Raw genomic sequence first — 19,513 nt, 5'->3', positions numbered from 1 at the left:
TGAGGGCACATATAACCCCTGTAGTGCCCGCCCTGGGCTGTGTGTGGTAACTCCCACCCGCAAACGGCGCTCCTTGCAGCCACTCTAGTCGCTAAGTGACTTCCGTCATCAGCATCCGCGCTGATTGGTCCGTTAGACGCGCCAGGATTTGAATTCTACACCAGCCGGAGAAAGGGAAGATAGAGTCGGGGAGCGGCGGTATCGGTAATGCGTCATTTGCGGGGCGGGAGTGACACCAACGGGTTCAGAAACAGCTCCGAGTGCGCCTCTAAGGATGCTGGGAGTTGTAGTTTTGTTTAATAACAGTTGGGCATGTTTACTGTGTAGTTTCACGCACTGGGAGAGAAATAGTTCCCAGCTTCCCTGTACTGGGACTTTATACCCCCTGTAACACTGGCATTATTCTAGGGCCCTGTGCCTGTAACACTGGCATTATTGGCAGCATACAGGGGGCAGCCCTAGGGCCCTGTGTCTGTAACACTGGCATTATTGGCAGCATACAGGGGGCAGCCCTAGGGCCCTGTGCCTGTAACACTGGCATTATTGGCAGCATACAGGGGGCAGCCCTAGGGCCCTGTGCCTGTAACACTGGCATTATTGGCAGCATACAGGGGGCAGCCCTAGGGCCCTGTGCCTGTAACACTGGCATTATTGGCAGCATACAGGGGGCAGCCCTAGGGCCCTGTGCCTGTAACACTGGCATTATTGGCAGCATACAGGGGGCAGCCCTAGGGCCCCTGTGCCTCTGTAACACTGGCATTATTGGCAGCATACAGGGGGCAGCCCTAGGGCCCTGTGCCTGTACACTGGCATTATTGGCAGCATACAGGGGGCAGCCCAGGGCCCTGTGCCTGTAACCACTGGCATTAATTGGCAGCATACAGGGGGCAGCCCTAGGGCCCTGTGCCTGTAACACTGGCATTATTGGCAGCATACAGGGGGCAGCCCAGGGCCCTGTGCCTGTAACACTGGCATTATTGGCAGCATACAGGGGGCAGCCCTAGGGCCCTGTGCCTGTAAACACTGGCATTATTGGCAGCATACAGGGGGCAGCCCCAGGGCCCTGTGCCTGTCTGTAACACTGGCAATTATTGGCAGCATACAGGGGGCAGCCCTAGGGCCCTGTGCCTCTGTAACACTGGCATTATTGGCAGCATACAGGGGGCAGCCCTAGGGCCCTGTGCCTGTAACACTGGCATTATTGGCAGCATACAGGGGGCAGCCCTAGGGCCCTGTGCCTGCCTGTAACACTGGCATTATTGGCAGCATACAGGGGGCAGCCCTAGGGCCCTGTGCCTGTAACACTGGCATTATTGGCAGCATACAGGGGGAGCCCTAGGGCCCTGTGCCTGTAACACTGGCATTATTGGCAGCATACAGGGGGCAGCCCTAGGGCCCTGTGCCTGTAACACTGGCATTATTGGCAGCATACAGGGGGCAGCCCTAGGGCCCTGTGCCTGTAAACTGGCATTATTGGCAGCATACAGGGGCAGCCTAGGGCCCTGTGCCTGTAACACTGGCATTATTGGCAGCATACAGGGGGCAGCCCTAGGGCCCTGTGCCCTGTAACACTGGCATTATTGGCAGCATAACAGGGGGCAGCCTAGGGCCCCTGTGCCCTGTAACACTGGCATTATTGGCAGCATACAGGGGGCAGCCCCTAGGGCCCTGTGCCTCTGTAACACTGGCATTATTGGCAGCATACAGGGGGCAGCCCTAGGCCCTGTGCCTCTGTAACACTGGCATTATTGGCAGCATACAGGGGGCAGCCCTAGGGCCCTGTGCCTGTAACACTGGCATTATTGGCAGCATACAGGGGGCAGCCCAGGGCCCTGTGCCTGTTAACACTGGCATTATTGGCAGCATACAGGGGGCAGCCCTAGGGCCCTGTGCCTGTAACACTGGCATTATTGGCAGCATACAGGGGGCAGCCCTAGGGCCCTGTGCCTGTAACACTGGCATTATTGGCAGCATACAGGGGGCAGCCCTAGGGCCCTGTGCCTGTAACACTGGCATTATTGGCAGCATACAGGGGGCAGCCCTAGGGCCCTGTGCCTGTAACACTGGCATTATTGGCAGCATACAGGGGGCAGCCCCAGGGCCCTGTGCCTGTCTGTAACACTGGCATTATTGGCAGCATACAGGGGGCAGCCCTAGGGCCCTGTGCCTGTAACACTGGCATTATTGGCAGCATACAGGGGGCCAGCCCCCTAGGGCCCTGCCTTGCCTGTAACACTGGCATTATTGGCAGCATACAGGGGGCAGCCCTAGGGCCCTGTGCCTGTAACACTGGCATTATTGGCAGCATACAGGGGGCAGCCCCTAGGGCCCTGTGCCTGTAACACTGGCATTATTGGCAGCATACAGGGGGCAGCCCTAGGGCCCTGTGCCTGTAACACTGGCATTAATTGGCAGCATACAGGGGGCAGCCCTAGGGCCCTGTGCCTGTAACACTGGCATTATTGGCAGCATACAGGGGGCAGCCCCAGGGCCCTGTGCCCTGTAACACTGGCATTATTGGCAGCATACAGGGGGCAGCCTAGGGCCCTGTGCCTGTAACACTGGCATTATTGGCAGCATACAGGGGGCAGCCCCAGGGCCCTGTGCCTGTCTGTAACACTGGCATTATTGGCAGCATACAGGGGGCAGCCCTAGGGGCCCTGTGCCCTGTAACACTGGCATTAATTGGCAGCATACAGGCGGGCAGCCCTAGGGCCCTGTGCCTGTCTGTAACACTGGCATTATTGGCAGCATACAGGGGGCAGCCCTAGGGCCCCTGTGCCCTGTAACACTGGCATATCGGCAGCATACAGGGGGCCAGGCCCTAAGGGCCCTGTGCCTCTGTAACACTGGCATTATTGGCAGCCATCAGGGGGCAGCCCTAAGGGCCCTGTGCCTGTAAACACTGGCATTATTGGCAGCATACAGGGGGCAGCCCCAAGGGCCCCTGTGCCTCTGTAACACTGGCATATTGGCAGCAATACAGCGGGGCCGCCCTATGGGCCCTGTGTTGCCTGTACACTCGGCATTATTGGCAGCATACAGGGGGCAGCCCTAGGACCCTGTGCTCTGTAACACTGGCATTATTGGCAGCATACAGGGGGCAGCCCTAGGGCCCTGTGCTGTCTGTAACACTGGCATTATTGCAGCATACATGGGGGCAGCCCTAGGGCCCTGTGCCCTGTAACACTGGCATTATTGGCAGCATACAGGGGGCAGCCCTAGGGCCCTGTGCTCTGTAACACTGGCATTATTGGCAGCATACAGGGGGCACTGGGGCAGCCTAGGGCCCTGTGCCTGTAACACTGGCAATTATTGGCAGCATACAGGGGGCAGCCCTAGGGCCCCTGTGCCTGGTAACACTGGCATTATTGGCAGCATACAGGGGGCAGCCCTAGGGCCCTGTGCCTGTAACACTGGCATTATTGGCAGCATACAGGGGGCAGCCCCAGGGCCCTGTGCCTGTAACACTGGCATTATTGGCAGCATACAGGGGGCAGCCCTAGGGCCCTGTGCCTGTAACACTGGCATTATGGCAGCATACAGGGGGCAGCCCTAGGGCCCTGTGCCTGTAACACTGGCATTATTGGCAGCATACAGGGGGCAAGCCCTAGGGCCTGTGCTGTAACACTGGCATTATTGGCAGCATAACAGGGGGCAGCCCCAGGGCCCTGTGCCTGTAACACTGGCATTATTGGCAGCATACAGGGGGGCAGCCCTAGGGCCCTGTGCCTCTGTAACACTGGCATTATTGGCAGCATACAGGGGGCAGCCCTAGGGCCCTGTGCCTGTAAACACTGGCATTAATTGGCAGCATACAGGGGGCAGCCCCAGGGCCCTGTGCTGTCTGTAACACTGGCATTATTGCAGCATACAGGGGCAGCCCAGGGCCCTGTGCCTGTAACACTGGCATTATTGGCAGCATACAGGGGGCAGCCCTAGGGCCCTGTGCCTGTAACACTGGCATTATTGGCAGCATACAGGGGGCAGCCCTAGGGCCCTGTGCCTGTAACACTGGCATTATTGGCAGCATACAGGGGGCAGCCCCTAGGGCCCTGTGCCTGTAACACTGGCATTATTGGCAGCATACAGGGGGCAGCCCTAGGGCCCTGTGCCTGTAACACTGGCATTATTGGCAGCATACAGGGGGCAGCCCTAGGGCCCTGTGCCTGTAACACTGGCATTATTGGCAGCATACAGGGGGCAGCCCAGGGCCCTGTGCTGTCTGTAACACTGGCATTATTGGCAGCATACAGGGGGCAGCCCCTAGGGCCCTGTGCCTGTAACACTGGCATTATTGGCAGCATACAGGGGGCAGCCCCAGGGCCCTGTGCCTGTCTGTAACACTGCATTATTGGCAGCATACAGGGGCAGCCCTAGGGCCCTGTGCCTGTAACACTGGCATTATTGGCAGCATACAGGGGGCAGCCCTAGGGCCCTGTGCTCTGTAACACTGGCATTATTGGCAGCATACAGGGGGCAGCCCTAGGGCCCTGTGCCTGTAACACTGGCATTATTGGCAGCATACAGGGGGCAGCCCTAGGGCCCTGTGCCTGTAACACTGGCATTATTGGCAGCATACAGGGGGCAGCCCTAGGGCCTGTGCCTCTGTAACACTGGCATTATTGGCAGCATACAGGGGGCAGCCCTAGGGCCCTGTGCCTGTAACACTGGCATTATTGGCAGCATACAGGGGGCAGCCCCAGGGCCCTGTGCCTGTCTGTAACACTGGCATTATTGGCAGCATACAGGGGGCAGCCCTAGGGCCCTGTGCCTGTAACACTGGCATTATTGGCAGCATACAGGGGGCAGCCCTAGGCCCTGTGCCTGTAACACTGGCATTATTGGCAGCATACAGGGGGCAGCCCTAGGGCCCTGTGCTGTAACACTGGCATTATTGGCAGCATACAGGGGGCAGCCCTAGGCCCTGTGCCTGTAACACTGGCATTATTGGCAGCATACAGGGGCAGCCCCAGGGCCCTGTGCTGTCTGTAACACTGGCATTATTGGCCAGCATACAGGGGGCAGCCCCAGGGCCCTGTGCCTGTAACACTGGCATTATTGGCAGCATACAGGGGGCAGCCCTAGGGCCCTGTGCCTGTAACACTGGCATTATTGGCAGCATACAGGGGCAGCCCTAGGCCCTGTGCCTGTAACACTGGCATTATGGCCAGCATACAGGGGGCAGCCCTAGGGCCCTGTGCCTGTAACACTGGCATTATTGGCAGCATACAGGGGGCAGCCCTAGGGCCCTGTGCCTGTAACACTGGCATTATTGGCAGCATACAGGGGGCAGCCCTAGGGCCCTGTGCCTGTAACACTGGCATTATTGGCAGCATACAGGGGGCAAGCCCTAGGGCCCTGTGCCTGTAAACACTGGCATTATTGGCAGCATACAGGGGGCAGCCCCAGGGCCCTGTGCCTGTTAACACTGGCATTATTGGCAGCATACAAGGGGGCAGCCCCAGGGCCCTGTGCCTGTCTGTAACACTGGCATTATTGGCAGCATACAGGGGGCAGCCCTAGGGCCCTGTGCCTGTAACACTGGCATTATTGGCAGCATACAGGGGGCAGCCCCAGGGCCCTGTGTCTGTCTGTAACACTGGCATTATTGGCAGCATACAGGGGGCAGCCCCAGGGCCCTGTGCCTGTAACACTGGCATTATTGGCAGCATACAGGGGGCAGCCCTAGGGCCCTGTGCCTGTCTGTAACACTGGCATTATTGGCAGCATACAGGGGGCAGCCCTAGGGCCCTGTGCCTCTGTAACACTGGCATTATTGGCAGCATACAGGGGGCAGCCCTAGGGCCCTGTGCCTCTGTAACACTGGCATTATTGGCAGCATACAGGGGGCAGCCCTAGGGCCCTGTGTCTGTCTGTAACACTGGCATTATTGGCAGCATACAGGGGGCAGCCCTAGGACCCTGTGCCTCTGTAACACTGGCATTATTGGCAGCATACAGGGGGCAGCCCTAGGGCCCTGTGCCTGTCTGTAACACTGGCATTATTGGCAGCATACAGGGGGCAGCCCTAGGGCCCTGTGCCTCTGTAACACTGGCATTATTGGCAGCATACAGGGGGCAGCCCTAGGGCCCTGTGCCTCTGTAACACTGGCATTATTGGCAGCATACAGGGGGCAGCCCCAGGGCCCTGAGTCTGTAACACTGGCATTATTGGCAGCATACAGGGGGCAGCCCTAGGGCCCTGTGCCTGTCTGTAACACTGGCATTATTGGCAGCATACAGGGGGCAGCCCTAGGGCCCTGTGTCTGTCTGTAACACTGGCATTATTGGCAGCATACAGGGGGCAGCCCTAGGGCCCTGTGCCTGTCTGTAACACTGGCATTATTGGCAGCATACAGGGGGCAGCCCTAGGGCCCTGTGCCTGTCTGTAACACTGGCATTATTGGCAGCATACAGGGGGCAGCCCTAGGGCCCTGTGTCTGTCTGTAACACTGGCATTATTGGCAGCATACAGGGGGCAGCCCTAGGGCCCTGTGCCTGTCTGTAACACTGGCATTATTGGCAGCATACAGGGGGCAGCCCCAGGGCCCTGTGTCTGTCTGTAACACTGGCATTATTGGCAGCATACAGGGGGCAGTGCCCTCTGTATCCTGCTGATACTGAATCCCAGGCAGTTATGTGTCGGACAATTGGTCCATTTTATGATACAGATCTAATGATGAGGGGCCACAGGGGCCCAAGTACTGGCTTTGGACTCTGCCCCATAACACTCTGTTTGCTTCCCAGCAGGAAACATGAGGAGAAGCTCCGTCACCAACAGGCAGTCCCTTCTGCCCCTACGGGTACAGGATGCCAACCGCATGGGTCTAACAACACCACAGAGGTAAGTTCTTTCTCTTTCGCCCTGTTGTACAGGGAAGTGTCTGTCCCCTCCATACCTCTGCCAGTCCCACAGTGCGGCTCTGTACCAGTCAGTGTGCCCTCCATATCTCTGCCAGTCCCACAGTGCGGCTCTGTACCAGTCAGTGTGCCCTCCATACCTCTGCCAGTCGCACAGTGTGGCTCTGTACCAGTCAGTGTGCCCTCCATACCTCTGCCAGTCACACAGTGTGGCTCTGTACCAGTCAGTGTGCCCTCCATACCTCTGCCAGTCGCACAGCGTGGCTCTGTACCAGTCAGTGTGCCCTCCATACCTCTGCCAGTCCCACAGTGCGGCTCTGTACCAGTCAGTGTGCCCTCCATACCTCTGCCAGTCGCACAGTGTGGCTCTGTACCAGTCAGTGTGCCCTCCATACCTCTGCCAGTCGCACAGTGCGGCTCTGTACCAGTCAGTGTGCCCTCCATACCTCTGCCAGTTGCACAGCATGGCAGTTCCCTTCGTTACTGCACCCCCAGTTTAACCCTCTGCACCCCTGTGCCTTGTTCCTAGCAAAGACAGACAGGGCTTCGGGAAGCTCAGCATGAGCAAGCCGCACTCGGGCACGTCTGAGAGGAAGACCAGCTTCTTCGGGAAGAGGTAAGTGCCCTCATTACTCCATTTTCTTGCCAGGCTGCTGGGCAAGACATTTTGGTTTAAATCGAGGGCTCAAAGTTAGTGCTGAAACCCTGCAACTCAGGTGTCAGTCTGTCTGTCTAGTCTGGTTGTTAGGATCATTCACCATAGCAACCAGATGCTAGTTTAAGTTTAAGCTACTAAACGTTAAGTGATAAAAATGAAATGCAGATTGTCTGGTCGTATCGTTGTTGTGCCACGCAGATCAATGTTCTTTGCTTTCTCTCCCCCAGAATGAGCAATGGTACAGCCCGGACAAGCCAATATGGGGCCTTTGGTGGCACCGAGAAAATAAAGGACCCCAGGCCCCTGCACGACAAGGCGTTTATACAGCAGTGCATACGGCAGCTCTGCGAGGTAAGTACCCACATTGGGTGTGAATGTGCTTCTGCTCTGCCAAATTGGGGCAAGGGTGGGATCCCCTCTGTACACGCAATGGGAGGGGTATGGGAGGGTCTGTATCCCATTATGAAAAGACTAGTAATTTGCTAATGCAGTGGGAGGGGCTTCTATCTCATGATAAGGTTAGTAGTCTGCAAGCAGTGTGGGAGGAGCCTCTATGGCTGCACGGAAGCTATTATTAGTAATAGGTAGGGATGCGCAGAATTCGGGATTCGGCCAAGATTTGGCCAAATCCACGCTCCTGGCCAAACCGAATACAAATCCTAAATATCATGCAACTTTTTGTCACATAAACACGAAAGGTGAACATTTTTCACTGCACGTGGTTCTCTTTAACCCTTCCTTATTCTAGTTTGCATAGCAAATTAGGATTTGGCTCAGTATTTGGCCGAATCTTTCTCAAAGGATGTGGGGTGCAGCCGGACCCTAAAATTGTGGATTCGGTGCATCCCTAGTTATAGGTTTGTATAATGACGTTCTAGAAACAGAAGGTTCTGCACACACATCAGGCCCTTCCTTTGTGTTAAGGTGGCCATACACGGCAAGATCCAATTGGCCAGGTCACCAAACGAGCAGATCTTCTCCTGATGTGCCCACCTAAGGCGGGAAATATCGGGCTAATTTGACCGTTTGGCCCTTGGGCGAGCATAGGCGCATTTGGACTAAACAAGCTGATGCAGTCCCCAGTCCAACGGAAACCTGCCCGATCGAGATCTGCCTAATTTTTTACATGAAGGTGCCCATACACAGGCAGATTTCAGCTGCTGTTTCAAGTCCTTAAAACTGACTTGGCAGCTTACCTGCTCACAAATGGGGCCCTCCAGTAGGCCTTCTTGGAAGATATCTGACCTGAAATTGAGCAGATGTCGAGGAGGCTTGACTTTTCATCGGATCTGACTTTTCCTATCCCCTTCATTGCAATTCAATTGATTGGCCCTAGGGCCAAAAAATCACGTTAGTGAGCTTAGAGGGAGAATGATTTGCTCGTTTGGCGACCTCACCAAATAATCAAATCCTACCGTGTATGGCCACCTTAACACATGCAACACGTTTCCATACAATATGTATATCTCTAAATTCCAAGTGTCTATGGCAGGGGATTTTCTGGCATTTAGTAGCCGTGAAAAAGAAGCTGCTACTAAGTAGCTCAGTGTGACTTCACACTCACCAAATAACATGTATTCATGTCCCCTTTCCCTTGTCCTTTCAGTTCCTGAATGAGAACGGCTACTCCCAGACTCTGACAGTCAAGTCCCTGCAGGGCCCGTCTACCAAGGATTTCCTCAAGATCTTCGCCTTCATCTACACATTTATATGTCCCAATTATGAGAACCCGGAGTCCAAGTTTGAAGAGGAGATTCCCAGGATATTTAAGGAACTCGGGTGGGTACTGATGTGCGGCTGGAGATCTCCCTCTGGGATATCTGCTGATTATTATCAATACATATTTATAAAGCACCAACATATCCCATTGCACTATATTTATAAAGCACCAGTAATAGGGTGATGTATATCTTTTCATATATTCTGTAAAGGTGCCCATACACGTTAAGATCCGCTTGCTTGGCGGATCTTCTCCCAATATCCCCACCTACGGGTGGGCGGTATTGGGTGAATGTAGGCTAATTAGGGTCCAAACGTTTGAATTATAACGGCGGTAATAGGCGCAGTTGGTTCGGGGACCGCATCAACGAGCCGACGCGGTCCCCAAACTGACTACATTTTTTAACCTGCCCGATCGACATCTGGTTGATTTCAGGCCAGATATCGGTCGGGCAGGCCCGTCGTTTGTGCCCCTACACGGGCCGATAAGCTGGCGAATCGATCTAAGTGACTGATATCGGCAGCTACAATTGGTACGTGTATGGCCCCCTTAAGGGTGAAGACACACTGAACTACTAGTAACAGCTACAATCGGTCCGTGTATGGCGTAAATCGCCGAAAAAGACTCGCGAGGCTTTTTCGGCGATTTCCCGAAATCGCCCCGCCGCGTCTGCCATCCCGCCGGCGACTTACATGTTCGCCGGTGGGATGGCAGGGGGAAGGCAACTCGGGGAGATTAGTCGCCCGCGAGCAGGGAGTTTTGCCGCGGGCGACTAATCTCCCCGTGTACCAGAGCCCTAAATGCAGTGTCTGTCTGACTACACCCCGCTGATGCAGATAAATCATATTGTAGATAGATTTGATTTATTTATTTCCTTATCATTTCTTACCCCCTAGGTATCCCTTTGCTTTGTCGAAAAGCTCCATGTACACAGTTGGTGCACCCCACACTTGGCCCCAGATTGTGGCTGCTCTCGTCTGGTTAATAGACTGCGTCAAGGTAATCGGTTTTATCGCTATGTTAACCCTATGTGTGCCTGTGTTCTCTTATTCAGTTGGGCATATAGGCAGAGGGTGGGGCCCTCCAGCCTCACAGGGAGGTGCTCAGCTTGGGAAAAGGTCAGAGACCATTGGGTAACAGGTAGAAGCAAATGTGCCAATGGTTATAGTATAATGCCGTAACATTCTCTTCCCCTATAGGACCTTGCAGTTCAACCCAGAGTGCAGGGTCACTGCTGGCCAATCATTTGTACTTACCAGAGTGTCTTTGTCCAATCATAGCTGTGCTGCGTGCTGAGGAGTGAGAATCCTGTGTTTGAAGAGCCTCAGATGGGCGAGCAAAGCGAGAATGGAATTGACTTCAATCAGGTGGGTTTGTTTCCCATGTTTGCCCCCTCACCCCCAGCAGCCGATCAGCAGAACAATGGGAAGGGAGCAAGATAGCAGCTCCCAGTAGGTATCAGAATAGCACTCAATAGTAAGAAATCCAAGTCCGGCTTGGGACTCCTCCAGTTACATGGGAGTAGGAGAAACAATAGGTTAGCTGAAAGCAGGTCTAATGTGTAGCGCTGGCTGAAAGCTCAGACTCAGGCACAAGGCACTGAGATGGCGCCTACACACCAATATTACAGCTACAAATACATTTGTTGGTTGAAGAATAAAAGGTTAAATGGCAGAGGGAATTATTTGCTGTGTAACAGTGTCATTTAGAGGTAAACAGCCCCCCATAAATATCAGGGCAGGGTCCCTTTAACTGGAACAGATGCCAACCATCTGGCTTCATTCCCTGTTTATTAATGTCTTCCTCAGTGCTGTGCAGCCTATGGGCAGTAGAGTGTAGCTATATGGCAGCACCCTCACTGGCTATGGGTGCAGGTTTATAAGCCATATTTAGTGGGTGCTTTTTCTTGCAGCTGTAGAACGGTAGTTCCCAACACCCCCCGGCGGCTCTGCTCTGTCCCATTGTACCTGGGCGCTGTTGTTACTCCCAGTCTGGTTACAGTTTATTATGGGTGCGGGTCCCCGGCCACTTACTTGCTCTTGTGTGTTTGCAGCTGTTCCTGGACTACACAGTGCGCTGCTACGATCAGTTTATGGAGGGGCGAGACACGTTTGAGGAGTACGATGCAGACATGTGCATCAGGCTCAGTAAGTAGTCGGGCGAGGGGGCCCACAAAGTGCTTTTCCGGGCACAAGTGCCTTAACCTTTTGCCTAAACTTTTCCCACAGAGGAAGCCTATCACGTGGATGAGTCCAACCTGGAAGCCCTGCAACAGGAATCCAGGAGACTGCTGGAGGAAATAGAGCGCCTGGAAAAGGAAAAAGAGAATGAGCCTGTAAGGATTCGGGATATAAATATGTTTGTAATTGTCTGTTCTGCAAATGGGGTGTAGCCCTAATTAAAGCTCCCAGTATTGCAATGGCAGAGCCAGCAACCAATCAGACTTCTACTGACCCGGTGCAATTAAAATAAAGGAAGCTAATTTCTGGTTTGTTGCTAGGGGTTACTCATTCCTACTGAGCTCAGTTTAAATGGGATGTAGAGAGTAATAATCTGAGACAATTTGCAGTTGGTCTTCGTTTTTTATTATTTATTTCTATTTTTGCTCAGTGGCTTTGCAGTTTCACTGTGGTTGCTAGGGTCCAAATTACCTGAGCAACCAGGGAGTGGTTTGAATGAGAGACTGATACATGAATAGGGGAGGGGCTGAATAGAAAGATAAGGAATAAAAAGTAACCATAACAATAAAACTGGAGCCTCACAGAGCAATAGGGTTTGGCTGCCGGGGTCAGTGACCCCCATTTGGAAGCTGCAAAGAGTTGGAAGGCAAATCATTCAAAATTTCAAAAATAAGAAATAAATAATGAAGACCAATTGAAAAGTTGCTTAGAATTGGCCATTGTAAAAGTTAAGGGTGAACTACCCCTTTAAGAAACATCTCTAAGAATAAGCCAAATGCTCTGCCCACAGGACCGGCTGGCCTCCATGAGAAAGCTCAAGGTTTCCCTACAAGCCGATATCCAGAAATACCAGAACTACCTGACTGAGATAGAGTCCCATTCCACCCTGCTGGAGCAGCGCGTGAGCAGCGTTAGTGAGGACCTGGAAGCCACAGGTGAGCCATTGTGTTATCAGCAGGGGGCGTGACTACTGTTGGCGCTGTGGGCGTGGCTACTGTTAGTGCACATTAACAACGCATTTCAAATAAAAGCAGAGCTACAAAATACATTTTTACCAATGTCCATATATTTCGGTAGCTCTGTTGATGGAGGGGTAGTGCTTGGGGCCCTCAGGTTATACACTTGCCCTACAGTGTTGGTTTAACCCACGTGTCTCCAGAGGCCATGTTGCTGGGCAAACACAGACAGGGTTTGGGATATCACATGACCAAACTGTTGGGGGTACAGCCCCTATGACTCCCACATTGCCCGCTGCCAAAATGTTTTTTCCAGACTAGTTGCCATCTGGAGAGGGATTGCAGGACATCTGTCCAATCATATTGTTCCATGTAGGGATGCACCGAATCCAGTATTTTGGGATTTGGCCAAATTCCCCAATCCTCCGTGAAAGATTTGGCCAAAGTTGCATATGTAAAGTGTGATGCAGAGAGTGCTATTCTGATACGATTTGCAATTGGTCTTAATTTTTTATTATCTGTGGTTTTTTAATTATTTAGCTTTTTGTTCAGCAGCTCTGCAGTTTGGAATTTCAGCAGCTATCTGGTTGCTAGGGTCCAAATTACCTTAGCAACCAGGCAGTGGTTTGAATGAGAAGCTGGAATATGAATAGGGGAGGGGCTGAATAGAAAGATAAGGAATAAAAAGTAACAATAAAACTGGAGCCTCACAGAGCAATAGGGTTTGGCTGCCGGGGTCAGTGACCCCCATTTGAAAGCTGCAAAGAGTTGGAAGAAGAAGGAAAATAATTAAAAAACTGTAACAAATAAATAATAGATGTTACTACTCCTGAGTTCTCCCTTATCCCCCCGTAGAGCTGGAGAGCAGAGCCGTGCAACAGGAGAACCTGCGCCTGAAGAACATCCTGGACAACCAGAAGTACTCGGTGGCCGATATCGAGAGGATCAAATACGAGGAAAACGAGCTGCAGCAAACCATCGCCAAACTGACCAAGGACCTCGACGAGGACAAACAGCAGCTCTGGAGCGAGGAACTGAAATACGCCAAGATGAAGGAGTCGGTGGGTCTGGGGGCTGGCACAGGGTATTGGCTTCATAATGTGGCCCTGTCTAAGCCATACACGGCTGCCACGGCACCCACCAATCACTGGCTGAGCTCCTACCCACCCTGTTTTACAGACACTACAGCTGGGACTGTTGGGGGGCTGTCATTTCTGGGGTGCTGAGTTGTTATTGGTGCAGCTTGGCAATCAAGGGGAAGTTGTGCTCACCACTAAATTGTAAACCATTAGGTGGGGGGGCAATGAGGCTGTGACCCCAAAACTCATACAGACAGCAACAAGAGCCCCTCTGCACCCCCCCATTATCACTATAATGCCTGTCCTACACTCACTCACCCCCGGTCTGGTCTGGCCTAGCCTACACTCGCTCACCCCCGGTCTGGTCTGGCCTAGCCTACACTCGCTCACCCCCGGTCTGGCCTGGCCTGTCCTACACTCACTCACCCCCGGCCTGGCCTGTCCTACACTCGCTCACCCCCGGTCTGGCCTGTCCTACACTCACTCACCCCCGGCCTGGCCTGTCCTACACTCACTCACCCCCGGTCTGGCCTGTCCTACACTCACTCACCCCCGGCCTGGCCTGTCCTACACTCGCTCACCCCCGGTCTGGCCTGGCCTGTCCTACACTCGCTCACCCCCGGTCTGGCCTGGCCTGTCCTACACTCGCTCACCCCCGGTCTGGCCTGGCCTGTCCTACACTCGCTCACCCCCGGTCTGGCCTGGCCTGTCCTACACTCGCTCACCCCCGGTCTGGCCTGGCCTGTCCTACACTCGCTCACCCCCGGTCTGGCCTGGCCTGTCCTACACTCGCTCACCCCCGGTCTGGCCCGTCCTACACTCGCTCACCCCCGGTCTGGCCCCTCCTACACTCGCTCACCCCCGGTCTGGCCCCTCCTACACTCGCTCACCCCCGGTCTGGCCCCTCCTACACTCGCTCACCCCCGGTCTGGCCTGTCCTACACTCGCTCACCCCCGGTCTGGCCTGTCCTACACTCACTCACCCCCGGCCTGGCCTGTCCTACACTCACTCACCCCCGGTCTGGCCCTTTAATTGGCCCATTGGGATCAACTGACTGTATTATTGGTGCCGCTTGGCTGTGATACCATATTATATAATAATATTTATATAATAATATTTCTCCCTCCAGGTGGAGACACAACTGTCGGAATTCCACAAGATCGGCCGGAAAGTGCGTCTGATCCCTCCGACAGCCGAATACGCCAACGGCTACGACTTCCAGATCCAGTGCAACCTGGACAGTGAGCAGAGCAGCCTAATCCACTACCGGAACAAGATCAATGTAAGGAACGGGTGGAACTATGTTCTGCCATGGGGGGGTCACGCTACGCACACCCCCTCATTCCCCGACTTTCTTTCTGTTTGTGAAGGTGCCGCTTGTGGAAATCCTGTCGCAGTCGGAGGGACAGATTGCCGGCGCTACCAATAAGAAGATGGGGGTCGAGGACATGGTAGAACAGGTGGGGAATAAATACACCCAGGGTACTTGGAATATCCTGATTGGCTGAGGCCAGTTTTGGCTTTACCCCATTGGTGGTATTATAGCGTTTGGGTTTTGTGTTTGTTTCAGCTGAACACTCTGATAGGAGAGAAGAAGAATGAGGTGAAGGTTCAAAAAGACGAAGCTCAGAAGTTGGAGGAAACTTATCAGCAGAAAGTGGAGGTGAGTTCGGCATTTACTGGGCAAATTGTGACCCTTACGTTGTAACATTGCCCCTCACCCATCTGTTTCATGGGCTGCCAATAGGAAGCGGAGGAGGATGAGAAAAGATGGATCTCTGAGATCGAGTCCCTGGAGAAACACAGGCAACTGCTTGAGTCCGGGGTCAACAAAAGCCTGGATGAAGCCTTAAAGGATCTTCAGAAAGAGCAGCAGGAGTAAGTGATCCCCAATAACCGAGCATTGTAAGCAGCAGTACTGCCCTGCTTTATGGCTGAGATTCTAGCTATCTGTATAACAGAGCATTCTGTCACAGTGGCACAGATCCTATCCCCCCCCATTGTAAGCAGCAGTCCTGCCCTGCTTTATGGCTGAGATTCTAGCTATCTGTATAACAGAGCATTCTGTCACAGTGGCACAGATCCTATCTGATCCCCCCATTGTAAGCAGCAGTCCTGCCCTGCTTTATGGCTGAGATTCTAGCTATCTGTATAACAGAGCATTCTGTCACAGTGGCACAGATCCTATCTGATCCCCCCATTGTAAGCAGCAGTCCTACCCTGCTTTATGGCTGAGATTCTAGCTATCTGTATAACAGAGCATTCTGTCACAGTGGCACAGATCCTATCTGATCCCCCCATTGTAAGCAGCAGTCCTGCCCTGCTTTATGGCTGAGATTCTAGCTATCTGTATAACAGAGCATTCTGTCACAGTGGCACAGATCCTATCCCCCCCCCATTGTAAGCAGCAGTCCTGCCCTGCTTTATGGCTGAGATTCTAGCTATCTGTATAACAGAGCATTCTGTCACAGTGGCACAGATCCTATCTGATCCCCCCCATTGTAAGCAGCAGTCCTGCCCTGCTTTATGGCTGAGATTCTAGCTATCTGTATAACAGAGCATTCTGTCACAGTGGCACAGATCCTATCCCCCCCCCCCCCATTGTAAGCAGCAGTCCTGCCCTGCTTTATGGCTGAGATTCTAGCTATCTGTATAACAGAGCATTCTGTCACAGTGGCACAGATCCTATCTGATCCCCCCCCCCATTGTAAGCAGCAGTCCTGCCCTGCTTTATGGCTGAGATTCTAGCTATCTGTATAACAGAGCATTCTGTCACAGTGGCACAGATCCTATCTGATCCCCCCCCCATTGTAAGCAGCAGTCCTGCCCTGCTTTATGGCTGAGATTCTAGCTATCTGTATAACAGAGCATTCTGTCACAGTGGCACAGATCCTATCTGATCCCCCCCCCATTGTAAGCAGCAGTCCTGCCCTGCTTTATGGCTGAGATTCTAGCTATCTGTATAACAGAGCATTCTGTCACAGTGGCACAGATCCTATCTGATCCCCCCCATTGTAAGCAGCAGTCCTGCCCTGCTTTATGGCTGGAGAGGTGGGGGGGGGGGGGGCATGCTGAAGGAGTGCAGTAGATTATGTATTAGGATTAAAAGGGCTCTGATCCCAGGTCTGTATCACTGCCCCATGAGTAACGGCGCCTCCTACTGTTTGTCAGGCTGCAGCTGGTGGAGCATCAGACTGAAGAAGAGATGAGACAAGTAGAGAACAAGTTGGTCCGTGTGGTTCATGCAGTGGCCAACCATGTTGCAGTCATAGAGGTAAGTGGCCAATGCAAAGAGATGAATAAAAGCAACTAAGTGGGGGGAAAGGGGGGGCGTGGGGGCCGCCAAACATCCGCTCTATGGGGGTTATGTAATAAAAGGCACTAAGTTTGCCCAGAAGCAGTAACCCATAGCAACCAACCAGCAGGTAGAATTTACTGGTCACCTGTTTAAAAAGCCAACAGCTATTGGTTGCTATGGGTTACTGCTCCCGGGCAAACTTAGTGCCTTTTATTACATATGGGGGCTAATGTTTTATTTATTCATAGAATCCCAACCTTGTTTTTAATGCTGCCCCTTTCTGTCACTCCCTGTATATCATATTTGCGGTTTACTTGCCCTTTGACCTCCCTAATGCTGCGCCCCTTTCAGAAACACCTGGAGGAGAAGCGGCTGAAGGTGGAGCGCGAGTACGAGGAGTTCATGAAGGAGGACCTGCTGCTGGACCTGCGGGAGCTGCTGGACAAATACAAGGAGAAGGCGCGGGTGTTGGACTCCCCCCCGTACTGATGCGCAGTTATTATTATGTGTGTGTGTCGCTCTGTATATATGTATTTTGTATCTAGAACAATCTCTCGCTGCCCCATTACCTGTCTCTAGGGTCTCTCTGTGGGGGGCACGTCCCCTCCCACCTCTTGTATCTTTGTACATGTGTATTTTAATTGTTTTTATTGCATTAAAAATAAATACATTTATTGCGTTAAAGGGTAAGTTAACCTTGACATCAACTTTTAGCATAGCACAGACCGTGATAGTCTGAGGCAACTTGCAGTTGGGCTTCATTTTTTTTATTTGTGGTTTTTTGTTTAGAAGCTCTTCAGTTAAATTAAATCAAATATCTGGTTGCTAGGGTTCATTTACCCTAGCAGCTGGGCAATGGTTTAAATGAGAGAAGATTAACAGGAGAGGCCTGAATAGAAATATAAGGGATAAATAGTAATACAAATGTGACCCCCCCCCTAAATCCATAAAGAGGCAGGATATTAAAATAGGCAATTATAGAACATACTAAAAGTTAATGGAATGGTAAACTTCCCCTTTAATGCTACTAAACAGTTGCTGTTATGTATTGATTGTTGCAATAAAGCCAAAGTTACACTTCTCCCTCTCATTCATCTAATAAATAGGAAACTGTGCAAATCACATTGGATCCAAAGTGGGGCTCATCCTACTGTTGCCCTTTCCGGGCACCATAGAGTTGTGGAACAATGTGCCCCAGCGAGACCTTGTGGGGTCCCGGGAATCCAGAATGGAAACAGGTTTGCTGCCCAATAAGGGGCAGGTAGCATGGAGCTCTCCCCTCATTCTCCTGGGGTTCCATGGGGACCCCCAAATGTCTGGGTACTTTGGCCTGAAGCCGGTCTGAGTTTATAGGGTGTTCTGCCGATCCACAAATCTGCTATCTTTCCCATTCCTCAAGCAGTGGGGCAATAAGGGGTTTATATAAGTGCCCCCCACCTGACCCAGCACCGTTATTTACACCCAATAGGAATTCAAAGGATAAACTGGAAAAGATAAGCAATGGGGGGTCACATCCATTCCCATTAGGGGTGCAAATGGGGGCGCAGGGAGGACAAGGGCCACATTTGCATTAAATATAAAATGAGCCCCGGGAGATACGTGCCTTGTGAGGCTCCTTTTGCTCAGAAACCCAAACTTCCTCCATTGGGCCCCAATACAGAGAAAAGGGGGAGCAGAGAGAAGCACCTCACAATCGGCTCTACAGACTCCACTTTGTTTCTACTTGTCTGCCATGTTGGATCAGTCTGGGCCAATGGGCTCACTTTCTTTGGCTGGAGGTGCTCCTCTTTCCTACACAGCCCCCCAGGGGTGGGAATATTGCCCTGGCTCTATAGAGATGTCGGCTATTTTTTGGAGCCTTGGCGGGTTTGTAGTTTGGAAACTAGTTTTTTCCCCTAGTAAATCTGACACGTCTGTCCCACTGCATGCTGGGTAATGTAGTTTGTAGCTAACAATTAGCCTACAGCTAGGATTAATATAAAACTACAATACCCAGCATGCAATGGGACAGTATAGACAGTGGCTCCTGCTCCCTGCTCTATAGGGTATGGGATTGTACCATTATTTTCTACTGTGATGTGGGGGAGCTGCCATTTGTTACTTTCTGCAGTTGATCCTTAAGGTATAACTCTCAGGATCCCTTGGGGCTGCTGGGAGTTGTAGTTCAACGCACCCATATGTATATCATATGTATATCATATCTGGGGTTAATACAACATTCTGAATCCATTTCTGTAGGGACTTCTCAGCTGGACTGGGCCCAGAGGGAATTATCAGCCATCCCAGTAACTGGGCCCAGAGGGAATTATCAGCCATCCCAGTAACTGGGCACAGAGGGAATTATCAGCCATCCCAGTAACTGGGCCCAGAGGGAATTATCAGCCATCCCAGTAACTGGGCCCAGAGGGAATTATCAGCCATCCCAGTAACTGGGCCCAGAGGGAATTATCAGCCATCCCAGTAACTGGGCACAGAGGGAATTATCAGCCATCCCAGTAACTGGGCCCAGAGGGAATTACCAGCCATCCCAGTAACTGGGCCCAGAGGGAATTACCAGCCATCCCAGTAACTGGGCACAGAGGGAATTATCAGCCATCCCAGTAACTGGGCACAGAGGGAATTATCAGCCATCCCAGTAACTGGGCACAGAGGGAACTATCAGCCATCCCAGTAACTGGGCCCAGAGGGAATTACCAGCCATCCCAGTAACTGGGCACAGAGGGAATTACCAGCCATCCCAGTAACTGGGCACAGAGGG

At 52.6% G+C, this 19,513-nt stretch overlaps 1 protein-coding gene across 2 annotated transcripts; it reads left to right on the top strand.

Moving 5' to 3' along the window:
* Window positions 1-47: 47 nt before the first annotated feature.
* Window positions 48-17,835, top strand: ndc80 (NDC80 kinetochore complex component). 2 transcript variants are annotated; one of them, XM_012954423.3, is made up of 17 exons: window positions 48-204; window positions 6,753-6,846; window positions 7,393-7,479; window positions 7,749-7,872; window positions 9,128-9,300; window positions 10,138-10,240; window positions 10,522-10,608; window positions 11,295-11,388; window positions 11,470-11,576; window positions 12,212-12,356; window positions 13,233-13,438; window positions 14,587-14,739; window positions 14,828-14,917; window positions 15,028-15,120; window positions 15,205-15,335; window positions 16,629-16,731; window positions 17,107-17,835. In XM_012954423.3, the coding sequence occupies exons 2-17, from the start codon at window positions 6,758-6,760 to the stop codon at window positions 17,242-17,244; spliced, it is 1,923 nt and encodes a 640-aa protein (XP_012809877.1). In that variant the 5' UTR covers window positions 48-204; window positions 6,753-6,757; the 3' UTR covers window positions 17,245-17,835.
* The last annotated feature ends 1,678 nt before the right edge of the window (window positions 17,836-19,513 follow it).

The sequence above is a fragment of the Xenopus tropicalis genome, chromosome 2 (genome assembly GCF_000004195.4).
Source record: "Xenopus tropicalis strain Nigerian chromosome 2, UCB_Xtro_10.0, whole genome shotgun sequence".
Classification (NCBI taxonomy): Eukaryota; Metazoa; Chordata; class Amphibia; order Anura; family Pipidae; genus Xenopus; species Xenopus tropicalis.
The sequence above is the reverse complement of the archived record's forward strand: the minus strand, read 5'-3'. Positions and strand labels throughout refer to the sequence as shown.

What these genes read in the sequence shown, in the direction of transcription:
- ndc80 (XM_012954423.3), top strand. Translation starts at nt 6,758, where the DNA reads ATGAGGAGAAGCTCCGTCACCAACAGGCAGTCCCTTCTGCCCCTACGG. An exon ending in ACCAGCTTCTTCGGGAAGAG is followed by an intron (nt 7,480 to 7,748) that starts GTAAGTGCCCTC and finishes TCTCTCCCCCAG; the next exon opens with AATGAGCAATGGTACAGCCC. An exon ending in ATGGAATTGACTTCAATCAG is followed by an intron (nt 10,609 to 11,294) that starts GTGGGTTTGTTT and finishes GTGTGTTTGCAG; the next exon opens with CTGTTCCTGGACTACACAGT.